At 33.6% G+C, this 13367-nt stretch overlaps 2 protein-coding genes and 1 non-coding gene across 4 annotated transcripts; 2 read left to right on the plus strand and 1 right to left on the minus strand.

Annotated features, from left to right (window-relative positions):
* Window positions 1–1082: 1082 nt before the first annotated feature.
* TRNAV-AAC lies at window positions 1083–1156 on the minus strand. Its single transcript has one exon. It is a non-coding gene; the product is annotated as a tRNA-Val (tRNA).
* A 1762-nt stretch (window positions 1157–2918) lies between these two features.
* On the plus strand, window positions 2919–4162 carry LOC109156761. Its single transcript, XM_019304592.1, has one exon. It carries the CDS (start codon window positions 3136–3138, stop codon window positions 3703–3705), a length of 570 nt encoding a protein of 189 aa, XP_019160137.1. The 5' UTR covers window positions 2919–3135; the 3' UTR covers window positions 3706–4162.
* A 2062-nt stretch (window positions 4163–6224) lies between these two features.
* Window positions 6225–10211, plus strand: LOC109156902 (cysteine synthase, chloroplastic/chromoplastic-like). 2 transcript variants are annotated; one of them, XM_019304790.1, is made up of 10 exons: window positions 6225–6587; window positions 7110–7219; window positions 7326–7383; window positions 7610–7873; window positions 8052–8189; window positions 8378–8429; window positions 9094–9173; window positions 9367–9426; window positions 9621–9701; window positions 9915–10211. In XM_019304790.1, the coding sequence occupies exons 1-10, from the start codon at window positions 6354–6356 to the stop codon at window positions 10002–10004; spliced, it is 1167 nt and encodes a 388-aa protein (XP_019160335.1). In that variant the 5' UTR covers window positions 6225–6353; the 3' UTR covers window positions 10005–10211. The 2 variants fall into 2 exon arrangements, with proteins under 2 accessions (XP_019160335.1, XP_019160336.1); XM_019304791.1 differs by having other exon boundaries at window positions 9124–9173.
* The last annotated feature ends 3156 nt before the right edge of the window (window positions 10212–13367 follow it).

A 13367-nucleotide genomic window follows, 5' to 3' on the forward strand; every position in this document is an offset into this window, starting at 1 on the left:
AAAATATTTTCAAAATTCAAGATAAAATATACCTATACATTAATAAATTGTTTATTCACCAGGTTGCGAGGCCGAATTGAAGGTAGTTTGCCAACCTTCGTCAAATCCCAGCTAGCTTCGCGCATGCCTCAAGGTTTGTTGAAAACCATATATGTGCTCCATTTCGTGGTGCTAAGCTTGTTGGCAATGTCATTTGTCAAGAGTTTCTTCTAGAAGCCTTTAACCATCCTGCATCATATCGGCGAAACATCTGGTCCAGATTATATTAGGGAAAATATCAATTTTTAGGTTTTTAAAAATGTTTTCCAAAGAAATAATATTACATTTTAAAGAGTCATACATGTAAAATGTTTTGAAAGTATGTATTATATATACATATATAATAATTCATAAAAGAATAAAAACTATATAATACTAGTTATTATTTTAGAATTGCACATTATTAATTAAAAATAAAAAAATTGCTTAAATAAAATATTTTCAAAATTCAAGATAAAATATACCTATACATTAATAAATTGTTTATTCACCAGGTTGCGAGGCCGAATTGAAGGTAGTTTGCCAACCTTCGTCAAATCCCAGCTAGCTTCGCGCATGCCTCAAGGTTTGTTGAAAACCATATATGTGCTCCATTTCGTGGTGCTAAGCTTGTTGGCAATGTCATTTGTCAAGAGTTTCTTCTAGAAGCCTTTAACCATCCTGCATCATATCGGCGAAACATCTGGTCCAGATTATATTAGGGAAAATATCAATTTTTAGGTTTTTAAAAATGTTTTCCAAAGAAATAATATTACATTTTAAAGAGTCATACATGTAAAATGTTTTGAAAGTATGTATTATATATACATATATAATAATTCATAAAAGAATAAAAACTATATAATACTAGTTATTTTAGAATTGCACATTATTAATTAAAAATTAAAAAGAAAATTGCTTAAATAAAATATTTTCGGAATTCAAGATAAAATTTACCTATACATTAATAAATTGTTTATTCTTTGCGCCACAAATAAATTTTGTATACAGGATAACTCTTTCCGTTTTGCAGATGTAGGCAAAAGCTGTGTATAAAGCGGAAATGGCTTCGCCCGGACTCGAACCGGAGACCTTCAGTGTGTTAGACTGACGTGATAACCAACTACACCACGAAACCAATGTGGTCCACAATCTTCAAAGAATTTATTTCTTCTGACAATACGTGTTATCCGTATAAAGATATGTCATATCTCAAAATTAGATTTAATTAAAACTTAAAAATGATAATGGAAGGAAAAAGTTGTACATTAATCTTTCTCCTAGTGCCCTTGGTAGGTTTAGCGAAATTATTAAAAAAAAAATACTTTTAATTCTATGATTATTGTGATGTACTGATGTTATTACATTTATAATTTCTTTTTACAACTTGGTATTTTTACATTTATTATTGTGATGTTATCTCATAGTGTTCTTAATTCTTAACTTTTAGTTTGATCACATTTATTTTTATAATTTTACTAAAATTTTTACATTTAATCATCTATTAGATTTTTCATATATATATTTAGTTAGTTAGAACTACTTGAGCTCTATTCAAGGCAATTGATCTGAGTTGAGTTTGAGCTTTATAAATAAATATACTACATTTGTTATATTTTATGGATATTTTGTGATTTTTGGAACAGTGCATGCTAATATGGAGGATAAAGAAGGCAAGAGAGAGAGAAATTATTTTGGAGTAAATACTCAAAATGGTCTCTCGACTATAGCTAAATTCACAAATTGGTTCTCGACTTTCAATTTCAACCAATTAAGTCCTTAACTTTGCAATTTTAACACAATTTGGTCCTCTGTCTATTTGACCATTTGTTGACTGTGATTTTTGAGGATATATATGTAATTTCATGGTCCATCGTCGGGTTTTTAAGGTTCCGGTTGCATTTCCAGACCGCAATGTTACATTTGAATCCACTACCGAAAGCAATCTACCAAATCCGGTCACCTTTCTTCATCCTCCATTTAGATTCAATGTAGTTGAGTTCGTACCAGAGCGAAGAATACGATGTGTTTCCGAACTGGTGCAACGTCATCCTGGAGGTCTCCACGTGCTCCGACGAGAGTTGAAGGTTCTTCTGGAGATCGTCGATCACGGTCAACAAATGGTCAAATAGATGGAGGACCAAATCGTGTCAAAATTGCAAAGTTAAAGACTTAATTTGTTGAAATTGAAAGTTAAAGACCAATTTGTGAATTTAGCTATAGTCGAACGGCCATTTTGAGTATTTACTCATTAATTTGCCACGAACAAGAAATAATGAAACTGTGTGCGTTTCGTGCACACCAATGCATGCCAAGTTGGGCTCATTAAGCCTTTGTTTTTTTTAGTGTCAGTTCTTTTTCATCTTTTTTTGTTTTCCTTTCTCTATTATCTCTCCTATTTGGCACATAAAAAATCACAAAAAAAAAAAAAAAAAAAAAAAAAAAAAAAAAAAAAAAAAACTTAAACTATTGTGGATGCTCTTAATGGCAATGTAGGAGCGATTTTTCAAAAATCAAGGAATTCTTTGTGCGCAGTGTTGGTGAGTTAAGTCATCATGATTTTACCTCTTGGATGGGCGATTTCATCGTTTGTAAAAATAAAATAAAAAACAGTAAAAAGAAAAGAAAAGTGTGGCACCAAGGTTGCACTCCCATATAGGAGTGTGTGGATTTGAGCCTATATTGACTCTTTATGTTTCAGTAGGTCGAAAAAGTAATTATAAACGGATACTACATTGTAATAGGGTCAGTAACATTAAAAAAAAAAAAAAAAAAAAAGTTAGCTACGTTAGATAGTTAGATCTGAGATTTGCTTGAGGGTTGGGACAACTAATATACTAGCCGTTAATCAAATCACTGAAGTAGCCGTTAATTATCCTCAACGTTCAAATATTGATTCCTCGTACGCTTGAAATACCCATCGTCCTCGCTCCATTTTATCAGTCATGCAAATTAAAGTTCTCAAAACCTATTCCAAAAAGATTTCCAATTCCCTCTTCTCTATTTGATCAAAGATCGATCTAGAAACTAAACCCAGTTCCTAAAGATCTTCAGTTTCCCGTTCTTCCTCTGATCAAACACCAAAACCCAGTAATTCTCTCAGGCTTTGAATCCCAAATGGGTCTCTCAATCGACGATTCAAGATCAAAATCTCACCGCCGCACCCACCAAGTCTTCCTCTTAGCCAACTACGTGCTGATAGGCGGCGCCACCAGCTGCGCTTTCCTCGCCCTCGCCCTCCGCCTCGTCCCCTCCCTCTGCGGCGCGTTCTTCATCCTCCTCCACGCCCTCACCGTCGCCGGCGCAGTCTCCGGCTGCTGCGCCGCGGCCGCCTCCGCCAAGTCGTCCGGGCGGTGGTACGGGGCGCACATGGTGGCCACGGTGCTCACCGCCATCTTCCAGGGGGCCGTGTCGGTGCTCATCTTCACCCGCACCTCCGACTTCTTGACGGAGCTCAAGTCCTACGTTAGGGAGGACGACGGAGCTCTGATCTTGAAATTGGCCGGAGGGTTGTGCGCCATGATCTTTTGCTTGGAGTGGGTGGTTTTGCTTTTGGCTTTTGTGTTGAGATACCATGCCTTTGTGGGGGGAAATAATGATAGTGGGGCAAGAAATGCAACTATTAGAAGTAGTGCCAAAGTTCAAGATGAGGACTTGAAGGATTGGCCATGGCCTTTCCAAGTCTAACTCCAGGCTCGGGAGAATGAGAGCCATGAACTGTTACAGTTATTGATATTTCAAATCTAACTCCGGGTCCAAGAGAAAGATAAAAAGAGTCTATCGTTCCAATCACGTCAAGCGATGAGTATTTTAATGGATGGATATAAAAATTTATGAGAGCAATGAACTGTTACTGTTACTTTTACTGATATTTCAAATGGACCTGAAATATCATATCATATCTTTATATTTTGATTATGGCACCCCTAAGTACAAATTATATATATTTGTGCTTTGATGGTTTTGAATATGTTGTTGGTATTTGTTAAGTTTGTATATGGAGTAATATCATATTATTCCATTCATTTTGGTTTGGCCCTTTGGAGGTGTAGAGGGTCATTTGACCTTTTCTTTGTGTGTATAAGAATTATTATTCCCTTACCCATAATGTAGGGATTGTCAATGAAATCGTTATATTTTCAAAGATTTGGGCAATCTTCTTTATATTATACTTTTCTAAATATTCGAAAGCAGTTGCAAAATCATATTTAGAAGAACAAAATTAAAGAGAAATTGGAAACACAAAATTCCATCAAATGTCCCATTTTTCTAATAAAAATTTGTTATTCAAAACTTTATGAATGAGTTTAAAGAATGTAGTTACTAATTGAAAAATAATTCTTGTACAGTATAAAATAAATAACATTAAGCTTTTAAGTGAATTCATAATTTAATCTCTTGAGACTACATCGTTAAAACAATATTCAACCACATAAAAGAATCGTAATTACAATTAAGAAAAAAATCTTATTAACTAAACAAAAATAAAATCTTAAGTAAAAATTGTATATCCATCCGTAATGAATAATATAATAATATTAGTTGTATTTATAGATATCCTTTTACTATATTTACAGCTTTACTAATAGTAAAAAAATAATAAATAAATACCCAAAATATCCTCAATTATTTGTAATTTTGCTCGATTTTATCCTAAATAATTTTTGGGACCCAATGTTATCCCAGACTTGTGAATTTTTACTCAATGTAGTTCTTTGCTTGTTATTCAGTTAAATTAGTGTTAAATAGATAGACCATTTGATAGTTACAATATTTGCCTCTCATTTACCCTCTTAAACTGACATGGAAAATCCCATGTTTTGCAAAAGATTAACCTTTGGTAATAAAGAATAGTTTAAAGAGTTAATACTCAAAATTATCCTCGACTATAATGGTTTTTCTCAATTTGTCCTAAACGACTTTGATGTCATAAAGTAGTCCCAGACTTTTGTGTGATTGCTCAATATTGCCCTCTGTTAGGTAATCCATTAAAAAGGGTGTTAAGTACATGGATAATTTAGTAATTCCAAATGAGTTACTACTTAAAATTGTCCTCGACTATAGTGGATTTTTTCAATTTTGTCCTAAAACTTTGATGTCATAAACTAGTCCCATACTTTTGTGTTATTGCTCAATATTGTCTTCTGTTAGATAATTCGTCAAAATGGTGTTAAGTACAGTGATAAATTAGTAATTTCAAATTTTGGTCTTCGAATCGTTCCTCTTTCAGAGTTTACTACGGGGATGTTTCCGTGCCATTTGTCTATGAGTCGCAGCCAAGAACTCCCAATCACAGATTCGCCAACGACGGTGCCGCGCTCTGCCCTCCGCTCATTCTTTCTCCTTCTTACTACTGCAATCCTAAAATGACGGCGCCCGAAGCTCCGACCATGGAGAAAAAAGTGCTCTCAGAATCCATTCTTCTATGAGCTTTGCTCACTAAGGTGAGTCTCCGAAGAACCAAATCAGCCGCCGTCACGCCGTCACTCTACTCTCACCGTCTTTCTCCTCCTCCTCCTCATCCATCTCCTCGTTCTCCGCCACGCCCACACCTTCCCGCTTCCGCGGGCAGCGAGCCCAACGGTTTTTCGGCTCTAGATCCTCCTTCGATAAGGGCATGGAAGACCTCAATTTGAAATCACTAATTTATCACTGTACTTAACCCCTTTTGATAGATTACCTAGCGGAGGACAATATTGAGTAATAATACAAAATTCTGGGAGTAGTTTATGATACCAAACTAACCAAAGTCATTTAAGACAAAATTGAGAAAAACCACTATAGTAAAGGATAATTTTAGGTACTAACTCATTTGAAATTACTAAATTATCTATGTACTTAACACACTTTTAACGAATTACCTAATGGAGGACAATATTGAGCAATAACACAAAAGTCTGGGACTACTTTATAACACTAAAGCCGTTTAGAACAAAATTAATAAAAATCATTATAATCAAGGACAATTTTAGGTATTAGCTCTTTAATTAATTTTCTCATCAAAAATATTTCTAACAAATATATTTTCGATAATTATTTCTTTTCTAAAAATTTGATTGACCAAAAAATAACAAACATCGTCCTAGGACATTCAAATCCCCTTTTGTAGCTTTGCACCACAAAAATAAAAGAAAAAAGGAAAAAAACAAAAAGAGAAAAATGAAAAGAAAAAAATCAGTGGCTTATTTGTTTCGAGCTTTCCATATCCATCATCACTAGACAGATACCCTTTCGATAAAAATCCAAAACTGAAACGCGAAGATAAAACCAGTGAAGCTTTTGATAGTCTCGCCGCTCTGAATCTGGAAAGAGAGAGATAGATAGAGAGAGAATCAATGGCTTCTCTCATCAACAAACCCTTTTCTCTCTGCAACTCTTTCAACGCCACCGCCAAGCCCGACCTCTGCCCCGAACCTAATTTCTTCAGACGATGTCGTCTGGGTGCCCAGTATTTCAGTGTCAAAAAGGCTTCTTTCCCCGCGATTTCCTGCAAAGCCGTGTCTGTGAAGCAGCCCTCATCGTCGACTACCCATATCGATGGACTCAACATCGCCGAGGATGTTACTCAGGTCTGTGTCGCACTGACTCGGTGAAATTTTATCCATCTCTTTTAGTTTCGAAATTGTTAATTTGTTATCTGGGTTGTGTTTGTTTTAGGTTAAATATGATAAAGCTATAATTTTCAGTCTGAAATTAATTAGAAATGTTTATCTTGATAACTTGATTCTTTTTATCTGTTCCCATTTAGCTAAAGTTTCAACCTTTATAAGCCTTAGTTTGATTCGTCTGGGAGATTTTTGATGTATTAATTTGATTGTTTTCCGTTGAAGAAAGTATGAATGATTATAGTTGACTTTAAAGTAGCATCTTCATTAGAATGGAATTTTACAGTAAATGGTATGCCCCAGATGTTGTATGTTCACAATGCCTTATTATAAGTTCATTGAAACTTTATTTTGTAGTTTATTTCCTTTCTTTCATGCCATTTTCTCTCATATGAGACTCTAGTATATCTGTTTTCTGAGTTTAATTATTTCTACATTTATTCTGGAGTATGATGTGATTTATTTTCTGTAATAACCCTTGCGCAGCTTATAGGGAACACACCAATGGTGTTCTTGAATACTATTGTAAAAGGTTGTGTTGCAAATATTGCTGCCAAACTTGAGATTATGGAGCCGTGTTGCAGTGTCAAGGACAGGTGAGAGTTTCTCGTTTGCTTTGTGTTAAAAAATGTGTGAGAATTTAAAACTATCTTGACTTGTGATTTCTTCTAGTAATGCTTACGAGATCTTGTTTGGCTTCAGGATAGGATTCAGTATGATAGCTGATGCCGAGGAGAAGGGGCTTATCTCCCCAGGGAAGGTAATGTATCTAAGCAAAATGTCTCGGAAATGCCAAAACACTTGCCTGATTTCATAACATATTTGCGACTTATTTGTTATTGTTGAGCATATAGCCATTAATGTGCAATCCAACTATCAGCTTAGGCTTTTAGTTGAGATGGGGCACATGCTTCAATTGTTATGATAATGATTCGTATCTCTGACCTCTTTTCGATTTCCAATATTATTATTCTCTTCGTGTCTAGACTGTCTTGGTGGAACCTACGAGTGGTAACACTGGCATTGGACTGGCCTTTATTGCTGCTTCTAGAGGATACAAACTCATTTTAACGATGCCTGCATCGATGAGTCTTGAAAGAAGGGTTCTTCTGAAAGCTTTTGGTGCTGATCTGATTGTGACGGATCCAGCCACGGGAATGAAAGGCGCTGTTCAAAAAGCTGAAGAGATAGTGAATAAAACACCCAATGCCTATATGCTTCAACAATTCGACAATCCTGCAAATCCTAAGGTTTTTCTTCTATCTCATAGTCGCTGCTATTTCATACTTGCTTGCTTTTACAGAAGATTGACTTTTTAGAATTCTAAACACGACTATACCAAATATTTCAGAGTGGTCTAAAATGGAACTAGATTCATCAAGATTTCCTTGTTCCCTATTAAGATTTTATTAATTCTTTTTGGTGTAGATACACTATGAAACAACTGGCCCGGAGATCTGGGAAGATACGAAAGGAAAGTTGGACATACTTGTTGCAGGTATTGGTACTGGTGGAACCATTTCTGGTGCAGGGCGATTTCTCAAGGACCAAAACCCTAACATTCAGGTAGCGTTCTTTTCATCTATGTTCTTGATGATTGAAATTTATTCTATGTGAGAGTTAAACAATCGGAAACCCCAGGAACATTGAACACATGAATGTTGCAAAATAACATCCGAAATTGTGCTGTCAATACTATGTATCTGTCTGTCGCAGTGTTATTTACTTGTTCTGTTTGTTGTGGGTTTTATCAGATCATTGGCGTGGAGCCAACAGAAAGCAACGTATTATCCGGTGGAAAGCCTGGTGAGATGACACTAAAATGTCTACATTCATTTTCATCATGGTTGAAAAAATCGCTAGGCGTTCCTCGGGCGCTCGGGGGCACCTGGCGCCTAGGCGGCGATTAATCAGCCTAGGCACCTGTGTATTTTTTATTTTATTTTTAAAAAAAATTTGTTTATTTTTTTTTAAAATTTTTTTTAAGACTTGATAATTATAAACTATTTAATACTTTAATAGATAATACTAAAATATTAAATATTAACCTAAAAAATATCTAGAGTTTGAACAATTTAGCATTATTTCGTTCAAAAACGATGTCGTTTTGAGTGAAATAACTTATTTAAAAAAGAAGGGAACAATAGCTAATCGGCCGACTAGGTCGACTTTAATAGATAATACTGAAATATTAAATATTAACCTAAAAAACATCTATAGTTTGGACAATTTAGGGTTATTTTGCTCAAAACGATGTCGTTTTGAGTGAAATAACCCATTTAAAAAAGAAGGGAACAATAGCTAATCGGTTGACTAGGCGACCTAGTCGGTGCCTAGGTGGTACGCTAGGTGGCCGGCCAGCGCGCCTAGCGTCTAGGCGCCGATTAATCGGTGCCTAGGCGGGATTTTTGCAACATTCATTTTCATGTTTTGAAGCCTTCTTCTAGTTTACTGCAATTTAAAATTGCAGGCCCTCACAAAATTCAAGGGATTGGGGCAGGTTTTATTCCAAGAAATTTAGATCAAGAAGTGGTGGACGAAGTAATAGAGGTATGCCAGCTTAGTTAAGTCGCTGAATATTTTATTCAAATCTTTTATATGTTAGTATATCATGTTTCATTATCTTATAGATCTGATCGATAAAATATTTAACTTTCATAATTTTTGGTGTCAAAGAGTTTATTCTACTATGTGTGCTTCAATAGTTCAATGTACTGACTTTTTTTCTGATAAACGTTCAAAGATATCAAGTGATGTAGCTGTTGAAACTGCGAAGCAATTAGCAGTTAAAGAAGGATTGCTGGTTAGTGCTTTCTATATTCTTCAGATCACGCGAGAATTTTTCATTTATTCATAGTTCATCTGGTTAGTGGAATTTCCTCGAGCGAGCATAAACATGAATAAGATTTATTTCCTTTCTTTATTCCTGTAATGGGTTTTTATCGCTCAAGTCATATGCCCACCGCAATAAATCTTTGGACTATTTTTCGTGATCAGGTGGGCATTTCCTCGGGAGCAGCTGCAGCTGCTGCAATAGAGGTTGCAAAGCGACCTGAGAATGCGGGAAAGCTTATTGCGGTATGTCCAGTTTTATTTATCGATATTATTTACATCATATATGCATTTCCCCAAATTGGAGGTATATAATAAGTTAATAACCAAACATGACGAATCCTCTTGAATTGCGATTATCTAGTCCTTTTTATCACCTTCTTCCGGTGAATGAAATGCAAATGTTCACTTATCGTGTTGTGGATTGAACTAAATTCCGAATCCTAAACTCTATCGCAGGTTGTTTTCCCGAGCTTTGGGGAGCGGTATCTATCGAGTATACTTTTCCAATCGATTCGGGATGAATGCGAAAAAATGCAACCGGAGTGAGCATATTGATTTTGAAGTGATTTCCTGAACGCAAATAAAAACAAATTTTGATGAATTTTTGTTATAGTTTGGTGGATTGTTGCATAATCAACTTGTAATTCAGAACTAAATGATCTCTGGTGTAATTTTTCTTTGTGCTACATTTGTTGGCAAAGTTGATTATACTCTAACTAAAGTGGACTTAATACCCGATTTAGTCTTCGATTATAATGATTTCTTTCTACTTAATTCTAAACGTCTTTTTGTGTTTAATTGGACCTATTCAATTTTGATAGTTTTTTCTAATTAAGTTTTCGACGGTCAGAATCAAAGATTAAATTCAGAAAAATCACTAAAGTCGATGATTAAATTGGATATTAACCTATATAAATGAGGACTAATAATTTGGATTAAGTCATTATAGTTGAAAATTAAATTGAGTATTAATAAAGGAATAATTACCATGCTGCTGTTATAGAGGACTCAACTAGGGAATACTCAATGTTAAGGATTCAATTGAGTACAAAAAAATGTTTAAGATTAGAGGACTCAATTAGGGAATACTCAAAGTTAAAGTCAATTAAGTACAAAAAAAATGTTTAACACTAAAATTGTATAATAGAATACATAGAATTTTATACTTGAAAACACAGAATTTTATAACTGAATACACATCATCTTTTTTGAAAAGATAATACACATAATCTAACATAATACATAATATACATAAACTCTTAACATAATATACATAAACTCTTAACTCTTTAAAAAAAAAATTATGTTTCGAATGTACAGAATTATATAATAGAATGCACAGAATTTTATACCTGAAATTAACAAAACGACGTCGTTTTGAAAGGCGCGGGGCGCACATTGCTACGTGCGCCCTGGTGTATTATATAGTTGAGGACACATAAACACTTAACATAATACACATAATTCATGTTCATTATATCGTGTTTATATGTATGTATATTATGAACATGAATTATATACCTTATGAAGTCAAATTCTGTGTATTGAACTAGGGTACACGATATCATTTGTGCAATACTGCTGGGCCTAATAATTGAATGAGCTGATGACAAATTTGAGTGGGTTGATTGTGGTGGAATTGATGGGCTGACATGATTACTGTCCGAAATAATTGGGCCATCTACATAAATTGATGCTCATCCTAACAGTTAGCAACACCATTCAAAATGCCACTAAGAAAATTGATAATAACCTTATTTGGCAATAAGTAGTTAGCGGGTATGATTAATGGATAACGGATTGTGTCAGTGAATAACGATTTGTAAAGAAATGTTTGATAAAATTAGTTATTTATTATTAACAGTTAACATGCCAATCTCAAATGTTGAAAAATTCAGTGTTTGGATTTGGAGAAATCCAAATTATTGTTTACTCAATTTTTTTAACGGTTTAACTTGATCAAAACATTAAAAAAAAAAAAAAATCATCATTTACCAAACAAGACCAATAACCTTAGTAACAACAGTAGGTGATGTGGAGAAATTTTGTGTAGCCAAAAATCCAAGGAAACAATCCTTCATTCCTAATCCTACCGAATGAAAAGTGAGCACAAATGCTTGAGTGAATAAGTGACATGTTTGGTATATAGGGAAACAAGCATTTCTGTTTGGTTTGTTTGTCTACAAATTTCTTTCTAATAATGTTCCATCTTTCTTGACAATTTGAATGTTTTGGTGTGGTTTGGTCACATTTTGTTTTGTTTAATTTTTTCTGTATAAAAGAAAAAACTATGTTTTTTCTGAAGGTAGTTTTAAATTTAATTTTTGAATAAATATGCTTTTTGCTAATGCCGGAGCCATATACTAAGTGGCAAATTATATTATGGACCACTGTCAATATTATAAGGTGGATCACTAATAAATGTTCATTTTTAGTATACTCAAGTTCATTTTTAGTATACTTAAGTTCATTTTTAGGTAATATATTAAAAATAAATATATATATAGTGGTAGTACTCGGTATTATAATAATTGCTACTAATTTCAGTTGTGCTAGTATTGTTAAATTAATATTTTTCTCATAACACACACTTTGCTTAAAAATTTAAGTAACATTATTTGATTAATCAAGGGAATTAATTTAGTAAAATTTTAAATAGATGACCTATTTAAGTAATATGTTAATAGTCAAGGGACCCTAGTTAGTATTGACTTTAAATTTAAGTAACGTTTGATTACAAAGATATAATTTAGTAATATTTTAAAGTAAATATAATGTCAATAGTCATGGAAGAACCTCAGCTAGTATTAACTATTTATTTATGAAAACTATCAGGTTGAGATTTCATCATTACATCCAAGTGTCTTGTCGAGAGATTAATTTTCTTAGAGCATCCTCAACAATCCGAAATTTTACAAGTTTTTGCAATGACGTACAAATAGGAAAGAGAAGGAAGAGAGAAGAAGAAAAAAAATTCGACAACAAAAAGTAAAAAAATAAAATACAAATATGTTTATGTCCGCGCCTAGCTGGCATGTGCACTATATGTGCCAGCTGGGCACAATAGGTATGCCCAACGCGCACATGTACGTTGTTTTATCAATTTTCCGAATTAATAAGATCCATAAAAAATTTACTTTCGTAGAAATAAAAACTCCCAAAAATCCCCCTCCTATTAATTAAAATCCCACCACAATTTTTTTTTTTGTTTCAAAAAACCCCAAGTACCATTGATGTGGTTGAGTTTATGGAGAGATTAATTTTCTTTGTCCAAAGTATTTACAAAATTTGAAATGTTTTAGAAGTCCATTCACATTCCTCTCTTAGTTTTACTCGTTTGGGACTATCATAATTATCACATAATACAAATATTTGATTTTTTTCTTTTTACAAAATTTTAGATATAATTTTCCCAAGATATAAATATTTGTGGGTTTTTTTTTTTTTTTTTTTTTTTTTTTTTTTTTTTTTTTTTTTTTCACGGAATTGATAAAAGTTTATTAAAAACAAAGAGATGAGTGTGATGCATGTGAAACATAAACCAAAAGCAAAGTAGCAAGCAGACCTATATAGGGTTGTGACCACCAAAAGGCAAGCTCTATTTTCCCCACTTTCGCCCCTTAATTCAACCCTTCAAACATGGTAGAAAAACTTTCCATAGGAGAAAAAGAAAAAGGTGGGGCCCAACCTTGAATTTGATTAGAAGATATATATATATATATATATATATATATATATATATATATATATATATATATATATATATATATATATATATATATATATATATATAGATACACTCTCGTGCGAAGTGTCCAGGAGCGAAATAAGAATGATTGATGTCCGTCCACGTGTTCAGATCTAATGGATGAGAAATACTGATTTAAAAAAAAACGCGATAGCATTTTC

Source organism: Ipomoea nil, unplaced genomic scaffold (genome assembly GCF_001879475.1).
Source record: "Ipomoea nil cultivar Tokyo-kokei standard unplaced genomic scaffold, Asagao_1.1 scaffold2759, whole genome shotgun sequence".
NCBI lineage: Eukaryota > Viridiplantae > Streptophyta > Magnoliopsida > Solanales > Convolvulaceae > Ipomoea > Ipomoea nil.

What these genes read in the sequence shown, in the direction of transcription:
- LOC109156761 (XM_019304592.1), top strand. Translation starts at nt 3,136, where the DNA reads ATGGGTCTCTCAATCGACGATTCAAGATCAAAATCTCACCGCCGCACC.
- LOC109156902 (XM_019304790.1), top strand. Translation starts at nt 6,354, where the DNA reads ATGGCTTCTCTCATCAACAAACCCTTTTCTCTCTGCAACTCTTTCAAC. An exon ending in TGTTGCAGTGTCAAGGACAG is followed by an intron (nt 7,220 to 7,325) that starts GTGAGAGTTTCT and finishes GTTTGGCTTCAG; the next exon opens with GATAGGATTCAGTATGATAG. An exon ending in TGGTGGACGAAGTAATAGAG is followed by an intron (nt 9,174 to 9,366) that starts GTATGCCAGCTT and finishes AAACGTTCAAAG; the next exon opens with ATATCAAGTGATGTAGCTGT.